General features: G+C 34.3%; 1 protein-coding gene across 2 annotated transcripts; it reads right to left on the bottom strand.

Annotated features, from left to right (window-relative positions):
* Nucleotides 1-462: 462 nt before the first annotated feature.
* On the bottom strand, nucleotides 463-5839 carry LOC107459123 (uncharacterized). Of its 2 annotated transcripts, none has more exons than XM_021127968.2 (3): nucleotides 5333-5481; nucleotides 2821-3586; nucleotides 463-2056 (listed from the first exon to the last, which is right to left on the bottom strand). In XM_021127968.2, exons 2-3 carry the CDS (start codon nucleotides 3471-3473, stop codon nucleotides 1564-1566), a joined length of 1146 nt encoding a protein of 381 aa, XP_020983627.1. In that variant the 5' UTR covers nucleotides 3474-3586; nucleotides 5333-5481; the 3' UTR covers nucleotides 463-1563. The 2 variants fall into 2 exon arrangements, with proteins under 2 accessions (XP_020983627.1, XP_015932820.1); XM_016077334.3 differs by having other exon boundaries at nucleotides 465-2056; nucleotides 2821-3572; nucleotides 5333-5839.
* Between the last annotated feature and the right edge of the window lie 9618 nt (nucleotides 5840-15457).

Below are 15457 nucleotides of genomic sequence, written 5' to 3'. Positions count from 1 at the left end.
TTGGAAGTGGTTCAAAGAGTTCATATTTGTCACGTCCAAAAATAGAGTTCATATTCGTATACCGAAAGAAAAAAAAAAAATTCATATTCAGTTTCGTTCTCAAATTTGAGGCTTAGACTCAAATTGACCAATAAAATTATAATCGATTAAATTTGGACTCCAAAATTTATCATAATAATTCACGTTAGCTCCTAAATTAATTTTTGTAAATAACGTGTTGATTTTACATGTTAATTTGCTAAGATTTGAATTCTTTACCTAAATTTTATGTGATTGAGATTTACTACACCTCCTATAAAAGCTTCATTAGCTCTCCAACATCTTGATAGCATTAGTCAAGCTATTGAAAAGCTCTAATAAATCTCCATTGCATGAAACTTGAGTGACGAATTGCAGCAAATTAATATATCAAATCAACACATTATTTACGAAAATTAACTCAATAGTTTAATGCAAATTACGATTACAAATTTTTGAATCCAAGTTGAGTCTATTAGAATTTTGAGGGTCAAATTGATTCCACCTCAAATTTCAGCTGCCAAATTGAGTATTAACTCATGGTTTAGAATTACTACAACAATGTAACTATTTTTACTCCAAATTATTCTCTACATGACACATCCTACTCATAAATTTGTAACCATTGTGCATATTACATAAACAAAAAGGTTGTCATCCTCCTCAAATTAGCCATTTGACCAACTTAAATTCAGCAATACAAGAATTTTAGTGTCTTGGGTTAACTATGGCGAACTAGATATATATTCTTCATGAATTTTTAGGGTCAACTTACTTATAGTTAGTTGATAAGCTTTTACTTCAATTACCAACATTCGCACTACCATGGCCATCGCATCATCCTCCTCCTTTCCCCAATGGCAGCATGGAGTCGCTGCAAGAATGTCTTCAATCCGTTCTGCAACGGTGTAAAGTTTGATATGTGGTGTGCTGGATCTCCGTCAACCATGCCCCCTCATCCACTCCCTGTAGTGATTTTTCTTATCCCAAAAGGATTTAAATGTATTCTACCTCGGTTATTCAGCTAAAATAAGGATATGCCTCTATGCTCTTAAAAGTGTTTATGAAAGTACTTCAAATCACCCACCAAGATAATCCTTATGTCAGCGGCGGGATTCAAACTCAAACAAATACTCGTGAGATTTGGATCGTTTCTCAGCCACTCTTCCAATCATCTTTAGTACTTGCTATTGTGTTACAAGAAAAAAAAATTACATTCACTGTATCCAATTGGTTACAAAAGGGGAAGCTCTTTCCTCAAAAGAATCGGACCGTAAAAAAAATCAGGTTCAGTTTCGGAAAACTACCCACCAGTGAAAACAACTGAAACACAATCTCTGGATCCAAGGAAACTAAGTAAAAGAGCTGCTGAATTTTCTGTTGGTGGATACTTCAATGATGATGTTTCACATGAAAATCATGTTGTGAACTGTTAGATGGATTGACATGTTTGACTGAACTATCTCATGATTCACAATATGATCTTCATATGAAGACATCATTGAAGTATCCACCTTTTCTACGTCTTTTCATCTGAGTAACTATTTACCTAAGTTGGAAGTTTGAAAATGTGGACTGCCGGTAGAGCAATATGTTTTCTTCATCTTCATCACGATCAACACCATCACCATCACCATCACCATCATAATCCCCAATAAACAGTTCTTCTGGTTCAATCATTGCTGCACCATCTGAATCGATTTGCTGCATCTCTGACTCTATTAACACCTCCATCCGAGCTCTTTCCTTGTCCCTTGGGTAGGTCCTGTAAAGGAACGAGTATATCAAACAGCAGAGAGCCATCGGAATTCCTATTGCCATGTAAAGCGACTTGGCCAATGATGCTGCATTCTCTCTATCTGTTAAAATCTCTTGAGATTCACTAGATCCTTTAGGGATGGGCTTATATCCATAAACATGTTGAGACAAAATCCCCACTACAGGGGGTGCAAAAGATGATAGTATAGACTCCAAAGAACGGTCAAGTGCGTACACACTTGTTCGGGATCTCTCCGGAACTATCTCTGCGAAAATTGGACTGATGTCCATACAATTGCCACATTAAACTAAGCACAAACTACATTTACTATACTCAGAGAAGTCACAATTCAGTTATAGAAATAATAAGTGATACAAATTAGCACAATTAGCGCACATATAATTCTTTGCACAAAAAGGAAATTAGATAACCGAAGATGCAAAAAGCCAAAGTATCTATTGACAATTCAAAATCAGAATTGAAGAGTAACTTTGAAAATCCTAAAATGATTTGGATTGTAGAGAGCTAACTTGTACCATTTATAAGTCAATCAAATACAATATTTTATAATTAACATTGCTAGAAATTTTAGATGTAATGGAAGTTGCATATTCCAAAATCAGGGCATGCTACAAATGAAAGGATAATTGATATAGTAATTATGCAGCAGTACAGACTTTGTTAGTGAACAATCGTAATAAGTTTTATTAGTGAATAATTGTAATAAGTTAGGGTTAAATGGAATAGAGTAAGTTGTTCTAGTGAGGTTAACTAATGCGAGTTAAGCTTGCACTAGCTTCTATATAAACTAAAATTGTATGATAGAATCATTTGAGAGTTATCACTCAATTCAGAATTCATATTGATTCTCTCAAACTATGCTTGCAATTTCTGCATTTCTTGCCATGTTTCTGCCTCATAAAACATAGTTTTATCAGGAAGAGGGACAGATAATTCTATAAGTTTATTGGATATATCTGATGATCCTTAATCGGGACAAATGGGCAAGAAAATACAGAGAAAATGTAAGTTGAAAGACTTACTTATTTGCAGCTGGAGCATTCCAAGATATGAAGAGCCCCATGATAATCAAAACCAAGCCATGAAGTATTGCTGTAGATGGATCAGCCGGTAATCCAAGCAAAAGGATTGCTGCTAAAGGAATTGCTGATGCAGAGCTTATCTGTGCTAGAATTATCCTCCCAGAATTGGGAAGGCGCATGGAAAGGATATCCCCCATCTTACCTCCAAACAAACCCCCAACTGAGCTAGCAATAACAAATAAAGCTATGAGGAAAGCAGTTTTCTCGTGGGAGAAGCCGGTAAGCTCTAACCACATTGGTGCAAATGACAAAGCTGACCATGGAAAGGAACCAGTGACACCCTGTGTAACAATAATCTGGAAAGACCGAATCTTAGAAACTGATTTGCCTTCTTCAACAAGATCTTTCACGTCTGACCAAAACGTTTTACTTGGAACTTGATTGCTCACATTTTCCACTTCCTTGGAGAAGTGTGGATCATTGGCAAATAGGTAGACTGCAGTCCCTACTACAATGCTTATCAATCCAACAATATGGAAGGAAATCCTCCAACCTGGGATACCAATGAACGTTATCGGAGCTATCATTACAGAGAAGAGTCCACCAATAAGGGAACCAAGATTGCCTGTTAGCTGAAGCCATCCAAAAGCCATTCCACGATTGCTATCATCTGTTGAATCGGCCACAAGGGACTGAATTGCAGGTGCTACTAATGCAAGGCCAATCCCATTCAACGCTCGCGATACAGCTATCTATAAGACAATGACTTCAAAGTTCAAAGTGAATACAATTAGCTACATATTTATTATAGGACAGCAGTTACACTGACATTGTTTAGGAACTTTGCACATGTGCTTTTTGTCTATTTCAAAGCAAAAGAACTAAAATGCCAACACTCGATGAAGAGGTTTTGGGAAGTAGTGTTGCCTTGGTATACTCCATCCTTCATGTGTCCCGTTTACATTTTTTAAAGTTTCAAAATATTTATCCGATTGAAGTTTTTCCCCCTATAATGATAGTTTTGTCAACTCACATAAACATCTAAGAATTTCTTATCATCATGTAACATGTACAAATGGATATGGATGATCCCACGAGGACAGAAACATGAGTAGAGTGAAGAAGAATGGAGAAATAACGGTGGATGCAATACCATGTCAGAAGAGTCACCACCAAGTTTGGCAGTTGTCAGTAATTTGCGATTTATGGTAATGAAAGCAGTTCAAAGTTTCTATTGCAAGACATGGAACAGAAGGCATGTTAAAATAATCAGAGTTTACTTGATACCAAAGTAAGGACGGAACAAACCATGATCGTATTTTGATTATTTACACTTGAGTGTCTGCGCGTGTCTATAGAGAATTAGAGATAACCAAGTAATGCTAACAGCAACTACAATTAACTAACAGAATTGCTACTTCTCTATAGTTTTAGCTAACTGACTAACTATCCTTCAAACTATAAATAACCATAATAGATTATGACGAAGTCTTGTTACACCAACCATCATCCATGCTAGCATAAAACGTAATTTCCATGACAAATTGCAAAGCTTTTTTGGAATCACAATTTAGAGATACCTCTCTCATAATTGTAGGTATACATACAGCGATATAGGAGGATCAAATTTGAAGATTCACAGTACATATTATATTTATTAGCAATGCTATTCAAAGCAAGGAAAATCTAATCCAGTTCACTGGGACGTTAAATAGACATTGTGTATCTCTACTAGTAACTGGGGAGATAAGAATTGGCATGGGTCCCAAATAATTATATAATCAATCGTAAAATTCCATAATTGACTTGGCATGGTCAATTGGATCTAGCGATTGCGGATCCATTCCCCAACTCTGTCACCAAACCATAGCTTACTACTTATGTTTGAATAGTGTTAGGTTTTGGATTTTTTTTTTAAGAACTCTGCCTATGTTAGAGAACTAGTCCCAAGCTCTTAAAAAAGAGGACTGTATTAGGCCATCGACCGCCAATAAAAATTTTTCTAAGATGTTCATGACATCGATCAAATAGAAGTTGGAGACTACTAATTTGGGTTGGTCGAGTGGTTAGCTCACTCGTCTATTTAAGCAAGTGTTGGGAAACCAAAAAAATAGAAGTTGGAGACACGGAATATAGGCACACTTATAGTAAAAATCCAAGTCAACAATGCTAAGTTATGTATTTATGTATAAATACGTAATTTATATTGCAAAGTGTAATTTATACTAATGGTTAATTTTAGTGGCTAGTCCTAGCATGAATGAATCCCACTTTTATTAAGACTTCTAAATCGTTATCTATCGGCAATTTAAGGCTCTAATAATCCGTTTCGTGAGCAAATAATTGAATCTAAAACCTCATCATGTGCCAATGTCTACTCTACTTTAAGAAGTCAAAGGTGAAAAACAACACAAATCCAACTAAACTGAACCAGAACTGATATGAAAGAAAAACAATGCATCCACTACACTATCTACGCTTCTCCAAACTCCTTAAAAGAGAAAACTAGTACCTGAAGGAAAGTAGAGGAGAACGCAACAAGAAAGGTGGCAGCGGCCCAAAGAAAAGCGCCGATAGCAATGACATGGGCGCGGTTGTGGCGGACGGCGAGGTAGACAGCTAAGGGGTAGCAAGAGGACTGCACAATGGATCGGAAAAGAGTGAGTGAGCCAAGGCCAGTTGGGTCAGTGTGAAGTGCTGCACCAACTTCCTTGTACACACCTGGTAGCAATGACTCATCTGCTCTCTCCATTATCCCTGCCAGGTTCACCAGAATCAGTGTAACAGTTTCTGCCTTCATTTTCATTTCTTCAATTTTCTGCTCTTTTCTTCGTTTGTGCTGGTTCTTGTACTAAATCGGTCACCTCCAACTCCAAGCGCCATTCACCAATCTTTGTATTTGCCAGATGTATTGATTTGAGAGGGTGGAGTTGCCAGCAAGGCACGCCGTTTGTGTACGTGTAAGATATACGAACATGTACTTCAGTAACCTTCGCAATGGATATCATAATATTCGCTTGGCATCTACCTTTATTCTTTTGTTGCTTTTTCTATTGGATTTAGCTATGGTGGTGAAAGTATCAAGTGGTCTTTAAAGGACACTTTAATTTGATTCTAAGTGTGTGACTATTGAGTATTGATCAATCGTACATGTTAGTATGTGTACTTATATTCTTACCCAAAGTTTATAATAATTATAAAGAAGTCTCAATCATTAATGAAAGTATTTTTATTTGCATGCAATTAGAGAAGGATTAAGGTTTTGGGCTTTGTGTAACTTGGGCCTTTAATGGACATGTGTATAAAGAACCAATATTTTAAACTAATATTGGACACTAGTTAACAAAAATTGTAACGTTACTACTTATTCTTATTGATTTCAGCCAAAACATATAACAATTCCTTGAATATAATTTTAAAAAGATTAATATATTATTTTTTTAATTTTGAAATCACTAAAATTAAATTGTGAATAATATATGTGTAGTTCAATTGTCTTCCGTTACTATATTAATCTAACAGTGATATTATATAACAAAAGTATTTTGGTAATTAAGTTTAATTAAATTGGTCTAATGGCTTAGTTGTATTTGATTTTGAAAATAGGATAAGACAAGATTATGAAAACAAAACACAAAAGACAAAGATACAAACTTAGTGTTGTTATATTTTATTTGGTGATAAACTAGCATAATTTATAAAAGTCTAAATTATTATCATTTTTTAATTAATAAATTTGAAAAGAAAAATATAATAATAAAAAATATAATTATGAAAAATTAACAAGAATAATAAAAGAAAAAATAAAAATAAATTATGTCTCTTGTCTGTGTCTCTGTGTCCTCCTATCAGAGTGGACACAAAATACACTAATGCAGTGTCTCTCGACACAATATTTCTATTCATATCTCATCTGTCAAATACGATTTTGTGTCTGTGTCCCTATTTTAGTATCATGTGCTTGTAGACAAACGTAACCTTAAAAATTGATTAAAAAAATTAGTTGATTAGACATTTAGACTTGATTACAAAAATAATTTGTTCACCTGATATTTTTTAGAAAATAAATTTAAATATTTTCATTTTTAAATATATTAAAAATTTAAATGCTGGACTGTATTACCTAATTAATAGAATGTTACGAATAATAATTAGATCGATTAAATAATAATACTACATTTTTATATTTGTATTACTCATGACATATATAGTTACTAAAATTTGTATTTATTATTTGTATTACTCAGGACATATGTTGTTACTAAAATGTAGGGTTTACAATTTAGAATTTAAACGTTTATGATTTATGTATTTAAAAAAGATTTATATGAATATGCATTTTTAGTTGATGAATTCGAACAAATTTTTTTTTTATATTTTTGTAACATAGAATAAATGGAAGAATAATAAATAATCAAAAAATATATATATAAATCTAAAACATATTGGTGAATAAGACATATAAAATATAATCGTTTTAAAGAATTTACTTAGTATGTTATAATTTTATTATCATGAGAAAAATAAATAAATTTTAAAATATTAGATGTCAATGTTATTATAAATATTAAAATATTTTTATATTATAATTAGTATTTAATGTTTAAGGTTTATAACTAATAGTTTAGGATTTATGGTTGACTATTGCGTCTAGGGATTAGTGTTTAAGATTTTATGTCTTAGGATTTTAGAGTTTGAAATTTAGGATTTAGAGTGTATGATTTGTCGTGCAAGGGTTAGATTATTGGAAATGATAGTTTAGGGTTTATGATTTAGAATTTGGAGTGTAGAATTTAGGATTTTAGGTGCAAGGGTTAAAGGAATAGAAATGATAGTTTAGAATTTAAGTTTTAGGGGTTAGGGTTTAGAGTTTAGAGTTTACGGTGCAAGGATTAGAGTATTAAAAATGATAGTTTAGGGTTTAGGATTTAAAATTTAGGGGTTAGAGATTAGAGTATTAAAAATAATAGTTTAAGTTTAAGGTTTAGGAATTATGGTGCAAGGGTTAGAGTATTAAAGATAATAGTTTAGGATTCAGGGTTTGGAATGTAGGATTTAGGGTTTATGGTACAAGGGTTACATGATTAGAAATGATAGTTTAGAGTTTATGATTTAGGGTTTAGGGTGCAAGGGTGCAAGGGTTAGAGTATTAGAAATGATAGTTTAGGGTTTAGGGTTTAGAGTTTAAAGTTTATGGTACAAGGGTTATAGGATTAAAAATTATAATTTAGGGTTTAGATTTTAGGGTGTTTAGGATTTAGGAGTTAGGGTTTAAGTGTTAGGAGTTAGAGTATTAGAAATGATCGTTTGTGTTTAGGATTTAGGGTGTAAGGATTAGAGTAATAAAAATGATAGTTTAGAGTTTAAGATTTAGGGTTTAGCTTATAGGATTTAGCATTTAGGTTTTAAGTTTTAGTGTTTAGGATTTAGAGTTTAGAGAAATTCCTTTTTATATTTTTGTAACATCAAGTTAATGCAAGAATAATAAATAATCAAGATATATTTTTATACGAAATACTGAAATCTATTATTTAAAAATAATTATGCTATTAAAAAATTGTTTTCGAGAATTAAAAAGGGATTTTGAATTAAAAAATACATAATAATCAAAATAGATAATTTAGCAAATTGGATAAGTCATGAAGAGATTTTTACTGGAGAAGATTATGCAGGAGCACTTTTTGATGGAGAAGTCCATCGATCGTATTCAAAAAGTGATTATGACAGTTGGAAGTAACATGAGTCTGATGCAATTGAAATTAAATATTTGTCTCCAAAATTATAATTTTTTGAGAATATTAATGTTATCATTAAAAGTTAAAATCAAGATAAAATTATTTTAAAAAAATTAATTTTGATTTAATTCTATAACTATCAATATGATTTTATTTATACTAATATGTAATTATGTTTTTATATACAAATTGAGAAAAAATACTATTTTTTAAATAGCATAATAAAAATAAATTTTTTCTATTTGTGTAATGGACCTTAACACCTAATACGAGATAAGATTCAAACCCAAGAACGCGATTTAGGCTCAGGCTCCAATACCTCAACAACAGTAACCTACCCGAGAAGTCAAGAGAGGCGAAGCGAATTAAATGGGAAATGCCAAAATATACCATAATAGCAGGGCAATTATACTTGCGAAGGTTATCTCAGTTGCTCGTGTAGAGCCCAGTGACACATACTATTTACTTCGAAAATTCCATGAAAGCTGTTGCGGACATCATGTCAAGGAAAAAATCTTAGATCCAAAAGTTACTAGACCGGAGAACTTCTGGCCCACCATCATCAAAGCCTCTCTTCAGTTGGTAAAAAGTTGCAAAAAAGGCCAAGTACATGTCAAGTTATTGGAAGCAGCCGCAAACCAACTCGACGTAATAACAACGGACTATCCCTTCGGAACCTGGAGAATCGACCTCATTGGACCATTCTCTACCGCTCCTGAACAATTCCCATATTTTATAGTCACCATTGATTATTACACCAAGTGGATCGAAGCATAAGTGTTGGCCACAATCACAGCCAACCAATGTCGAGAATTCCTTTAGAAACAAGTCATAACTCGAGTCGAAATACCTGAGACCGCAATTTTCGATAATGAGACCCAATTTGCAGACAAATGCTTTCAAAAATTTTCAAAAACATTCGAAATCTCACAGAAATTTAGTTTGGTGAAACATCCGCAAACCAACGGCTAGGTGGAAGTGGCCAATAATGTCTTTGTGGAACATCCCCACTCATAAGACGAGGGTTATTAGGGCTGGCAATGGGGAGGGTAGGGTAAGGTTTGGAATCTACCCTAACCCTACCCGCAGGTTGAAATTTTTTTTACAATTCTACCCTACCCTACCTGCGGGTTGAGAATTTCTCAACCTTAACCCTACCCGCACCCTAAAGTTCTAAACCCTAATTCTACCCTACCCTACCCACGGGTTGATAATTTCTCAATACTCACTTTCTTCACTACATACATAACTTTTACATATGTATTATATAATATATTAAGGGTGCGGGTCGCACCACACTCTATCCTATCCGCAGCGGGTAAGGTAGACAACCTTATTCGAATGGGTTAGTCCGAGTTGGGTACCCGTGGATAGAATATAGATTGCCAACTCTAAGGGTTATATTCAATTAATAAAATTTTTCTAAGCCTCACTCGATCCGAAGCTTTTTACCTCACTCGGCTCCTTGTCTATTTTACTAGTTAGGAATGCACAATTATACTACTATACTGGCATAAGTTTTACATAAATTTTAAGTTTTTATTATACTGGTGTAATTCAATAATACTTATTAATTTGTTGTTGGATAAATTTTTTTTATTAACTAAGGAATTGTTTTGGAAAACAAAAATTCTTGAAAGATAGGGTTAAGGTGGGATTTCTTCTAAATAAATTATTTAATTATTTTAATTACTAAAATAAATAATTTGTAGCATATTTATCAATTTACAATATATTTATTTATTTTGTTTACGCTATAAACGAGATAATTTTGTATATATCTAGTTTACAGTGTAAATGAGATACCTGTATTTTTTTAATTTTTGTATATCTCATTTTCAGTGTAAATAAGATAAATAAAAAATTATATCGTTTATAGTGTAAATGAGATATATATATTTATAAATAATTTAATATAATTATTGAAAATAATGAAAATATTAATAATTTAAATTGGACCAAACTCTTAAAAATAGAACGTTTCAAATAATAGAAAAGATGAACGATTTAACATAATAAAAAATTAAACAGTCTATTTTAAATCATCTTTTTTTAAATTGATAAATATGCTATAAATTATTTATTTTGATAATTAAAATAAATAAATTATTTATTTTAAAAAAATCCAATTAAGGTGAGCATAATATTGGCGCGTGGGAGAATTAGTAAAGAAAAAAGGGTAAAAAAACAGGAAGGCGTTATTCCCGCCATTCGAAAACACAAAATTTCATTTTTATCTTTTTGAATGAAGCAACCCAAAATTTTCTCAACCCATCCTCTCTCTTTCTCTACCTCTTTCTTCAAAAATAAATGAACGTAACCCGTTTAAATTAAATTATTTTTTAAAATGATTAACAAAAATTTACTATTACGTAGTAGTAGTAATAATAATAAGGTGTAATTTCGGTGTTTAGGATCAAATTAATTTGGTGGACTTGCCGAGTCTTGTCCCAATTTTCTGTTGGTAAGGTGAGAATCCTAAAACTCTAGTTAATTCATTAATTTTGTGTTTTGGGTATTGAATTTTAGGAATATGCTTGTGATAATAATGCTAGGTGCATGTAAATATGTGATATGAAGCAATTATATTAGAAGCTTAATTGGAAGCTTAGAGTGAGTTCTAGTTGCTAGATTTTGGTGCTTGAGGCTTACAATTTTGCCTTGTGGGTTGTCTTGGATCATACGTGGAAATCGGTCAAGGTATGGTTTAGGTTTCTCGTATTTAATATATAATATTCTGTGAAAACCTAGGCTCGATGACCGTAGGATAGGAATGAATGTTTGAATATGTGAATGGCTTAGTGCTTTATTGATACAACTTGAACAAGGTTGGGTTTTAGTTTGATGTGGATGTTGGTGTTGGAATTTATGATGATGAGTTAATGATGTTGCTAATGTATGATGATGAATATGAGTTTGAGATGGTTGATTGATGAATCTTGTTGACTAGGTAATAATTGTTTGGTTTGAGGTTATGTATATATGTGTATATCGCTTAGTACGTTGATAATTGTTGACAAGATTGTGAAGTTTAGATTGAAAATCTAATTGATTGAGCTAGGTTGTGGACGTGTTAGCATTTAGATTGGTATAATGTTATGTTGGATATATGTAAAGGAAGTGAGGTTTGAGTTTGGTTTATGAAAATTGAGGTTTTGAACGAAAACTTTATTTTTACGAACTTTGGCAGTTCATAACTCGAGCCTCAAATTTTGGGTGAAGATGAGATTTCTTTCAAATCAAAGAGGGTTTTATAAGCTTGAGAATAGTATAAATTTTGTGGAAAATCGAATCATGTAGAGGAAGTTATGGACATCAGAAATTTGGTGCAAAAAAAAAACTGAAAATTTTTAAGATACAGTAGAATTAGAATTTCTGGTGTGTGCCTACGCACATTGATGTACGCACGCACCCAGCAGTAGCAACAACTTCACTTGTGCGTACGCACGCCATAGTGTGCACGCATGCACCGGGGTATGCTTACTGCTAGTGGCACTCGCATAGGTGAGGCATACACACACTAAGTAGTTCCTGGCTGGTGTGCGCATGCACACGCTCTGCCTTTCACAAACTGTGCACACACACACTTGTGTGCGTCTGCACACACTCTATTTTTCCAGCACTTGTATTTTTATGATTCAAACATGGTTTCGGACCTCTAGACCTCTATTTTTATTTTTTTAACCCTAGATCTTATTAGTAAGCTTAGTAATTAGTTGAAGCTAGGAAATTGGATAACTTGGGAATGAAGAAATGGGTAAACATGATGAATTATGGGAGAATGATGTGACAGCTAAATGAATATATGTTGCTATGGCTAAGATGAATGATTATATGATGAATGTGAATGGTTTTGAATATTATGCGGCTTATGATTTAATGATATCTGAGATACGAGTTTTCCTGGGTAACAGAACCGTGGTTTGTCACCATGTGTTCCAGGTTGAAACTCGATACTCTATTGACCCTACGTCGTAAGGGTGACTGGGTACGTATAAATTCCAGGGAATGGATATCCCCCATTGAGTGAGATATAAATGAATAAATGATTGTATGAATTATGAATGAATGAGAAATCTATGCATAGACTCATGTAGATGCGCGACGTGGGACATTCTAAGGTTTTTGGACTTGTCGGGTTGACTGGATAACCGACAGATGAGCCTCATCAGCCATAGGACAGGCATACATCATGTGCATTTTGTTTGTTTTTTCTGTTATGCATTACTAGGGATTGCTTAACTGAATATATAATATGCTAGTTGTTATATTTGCTACATGCACTACCTATTTTCTACTTGTGCTTGAAATTATTTGGTTGTTTGTCTCTGCTAAATCATTGGTGATGGAGGAGTGGAGGAAAGGTGGATCGGTTCGGTGATAAAGTTATGTTTAAGTAGATAAGTATAGAATTTCGTAGAATACCTATCCTTTTTATGGCTTCCGTTTAGAATTAAGCTTTATGACTGAGTATTGGCGTTTTAGGATTGCCTCTGGCATTTTCAGAACCTTATATATTATATGCGTGGCACCTTTACCATGCTGAGAACCTCTAGTTCTCACCCCATACTGTGTTATTGTTTTCAGATGTAGGTCGAGAGGCACCTCGCTAGGCGTCTGGATCCCGGAAGCGGAGTGGTCCTTGGGTTCTTTTGATTATCAGTTTATGTATATATATACTTAGCTTTCTCCCCAATAAACTTGTTTATTTTGTCCCTCTTAGAGGTTTAAGGAGAGTTAAGGTTTTGTTTCTGTATTTTGGGTATTTTGAGATACTTATATACGTATGTAAATATTCTCCGGCCAGCCTTGGCTTCGCGGACTGAGTCAGGAGCTAGTTATTTTGTTTTCTTGGCTATCTATCCACTCTTTTGCTTTATCATATATATGATCAATAGGTTTCTTAGCACGCAAGTTATTCCGTTTCCGGATATTTTATACACTTTTTCATGTTATTTTCTTAGTGTTTTCAGTATGTTTTGTTAAGTTTCATTATGTTTATATTGCAAAATTCACTTTTTGGATTCTACTTTGAACTTTTGTGTTTTCTTATATTTTTAGGTGATTTTTGGGTGAATTTGACAAGTTCTAGCAAAAGTCTAATTCAGGGGCAAGGAAAGCATAGCAGATGCTGTCAGAATCTGACCTCCGTGCATTCAAATGAGCACTTCTGTAGTTACAGAGGTCCAAATTACACGTTCTTAATGGCATTGGAAAGCTAACTTTCAGAGATTTCCATAAATATATCATGGTTTATAGTTTTCTTCAGATTGGACTGCCCAAATTGGGTGTTGAACGCCCAAACTATCCCCTTTCTGGCGTTCAATGCCACAAAGGGACCAACCTCCCAAGTTGAACGCCCAAACTGGAATTCAATGCCACAAAGAGAGCAAGGAAGCAGCATATCTATCCCCTATAGGGCGTTGGATGCCCACTCCCTCAAGTCAGAAGCCAAGCTCAGCCCAAACACTCACCAAGTAGGCTCTGGAAGTGGATTTTCGCACCTTTAGCTTAGCTTATTTCATTATCGTAATTTCTAACTATTATTAGTTTCTCTTTACGTCTAGTTATTAGTATAAATAAGGGGAGATCACCATTGTTTAAGATCTTCTCCACCACATTCGACTTTCGAACATTTCTTTGTGTAGTATGAGCAATTAAACCTCCTAGATTAAGGTTATGAGCTCTGCTGATTCCTATGAATTAATACAAGTACTTTTCTATTTCAATTAATGTGTGATTCTATTCTATGATGCATTGTCGTTCTTCATCCTTATGAATCTCGATTCTACATGAGTTCTTACGAGTCCTGACCCAGATAGTATTGAGCTACAGCATGAGGATGCATCACGGGTTCCAACAGAATTATTTGGATTAATTGGGTATGTGACATATAACCCCGTTAGTCAGGGGCAATTAAGGTTCTTGTGGCTCTAAGGGCTAGAACCATAAGATCAGCAGTCTCTGATTCAGAAGATTCAACCTTGTCTGTGGCGTTTCGAGTAGGATCACCAAAGGGATTGACTTGCGCGCGCTTCACCCTCTTCCAGATTGATCTAGTCCGTTCGGAAGTTGGGTCTAGACCTGAGGAGATTAATGACCATGACCTATGGCTTAATCACTTACAGCCTTGCCACTGAATGAATCATTTATCTTTGGAGTAGAGAGTATGACGTGTTAATTCAGAAGAAGAAGCACCTCTGAAACCTTAACTACTACTAATTACTGTCTCTGTGTTCGATTGTTATTGATTGTTTATGCGCCTACAACAAACAACTACTATCCTTCTATTCGCTTGAATAAGATCTGCAGGATAACCACATATTGCTCAATCCGACAATCCTTGTGGGATTCGACCCTCACTCACCTGAGCTATTACTTGGATGACCCGTTTAACACCCTAACTATCAAAGCTCAAGCTTCCGGCTGCGCAACTCTGATAGCTCAAACATTACGACGACACTTATACTATTTATTACCAAAATATGAGCATGTTTAAAATTTTAAACCGAAATTACTGCTCCAAAAAATACTTCCCGATTGCAAACGACGCGCACGCGTGGGGTACGCGTACGCGCGGTCATTTTTGTTCGTCAAGCATGGGTCCAGCGCCACTTCCGTGCAACTCTCTGTGAAATTTTGTTTTTCATGCACACATGATTGTCGTGTTCGCGTCTGCGACGCTTGCGCGTCTGCGACGCTTGCGCGTCTGCGACGCTTGCGCGTCTGCGACGCTTGCGCGTCTGCGACGCTTGCGCGTCGTGTGCTCTTCTTTTTTTTTTTTACTTAAGGTGTTTGGTTCCTGGAATAACATAGCTGTATGATCAGAAAATTAGTAAGAACTCAATAAAAATAAAATAAATAAGAAGACTACTACTACGAAAAATAAAAATAGCTAAGGA

Source organism: Arachis duranensis, chromosome 7, assembly GCF_000817695.3.
Source record: "Arachis duranensis cultivar V14167 chromosome 7, aradu.V14167.gnm2.J7QH, whole genome shotgun sequence".
In the NCBI taxonomy this organism is placed as follows: domain Eukaryota; kingdom Viridiplantae; phylum Streptophyta; class Magnoliopsida; order Fabales; family Fabaceae; genus Arachis; species Arachis duranensis.
Note: the sequence above shows the minus strand (reverse complement) of the source record. Positions and strands in the feature narration are given on the sequence as shown.

Bases quoted from the DNA above. Each gene is read 5' to 3' on its own strand.
- LOC107459123 (XM_016077334.3), bottom strand. From the start codon at position 5,626: ATGAAAATGAAGGCAGAAACTGTTACACTGATTCTGGTGAACCTGGCA. The intron at 3,573-5,332 runs GTACTAGTTTTC...ATTGTCTTATAG, and splicing joins TCTCCTCTACTTTCCTTCAG to ATAGCTGTATCGCGAGCGTT. The intron at 2,057-2,820 runs GTAAGTCTTTCA...TATGGACATCAG, and splicing joins AATGCTCCAGCTGCAAATAA to TCCAATTTTCGCAGAGATAG.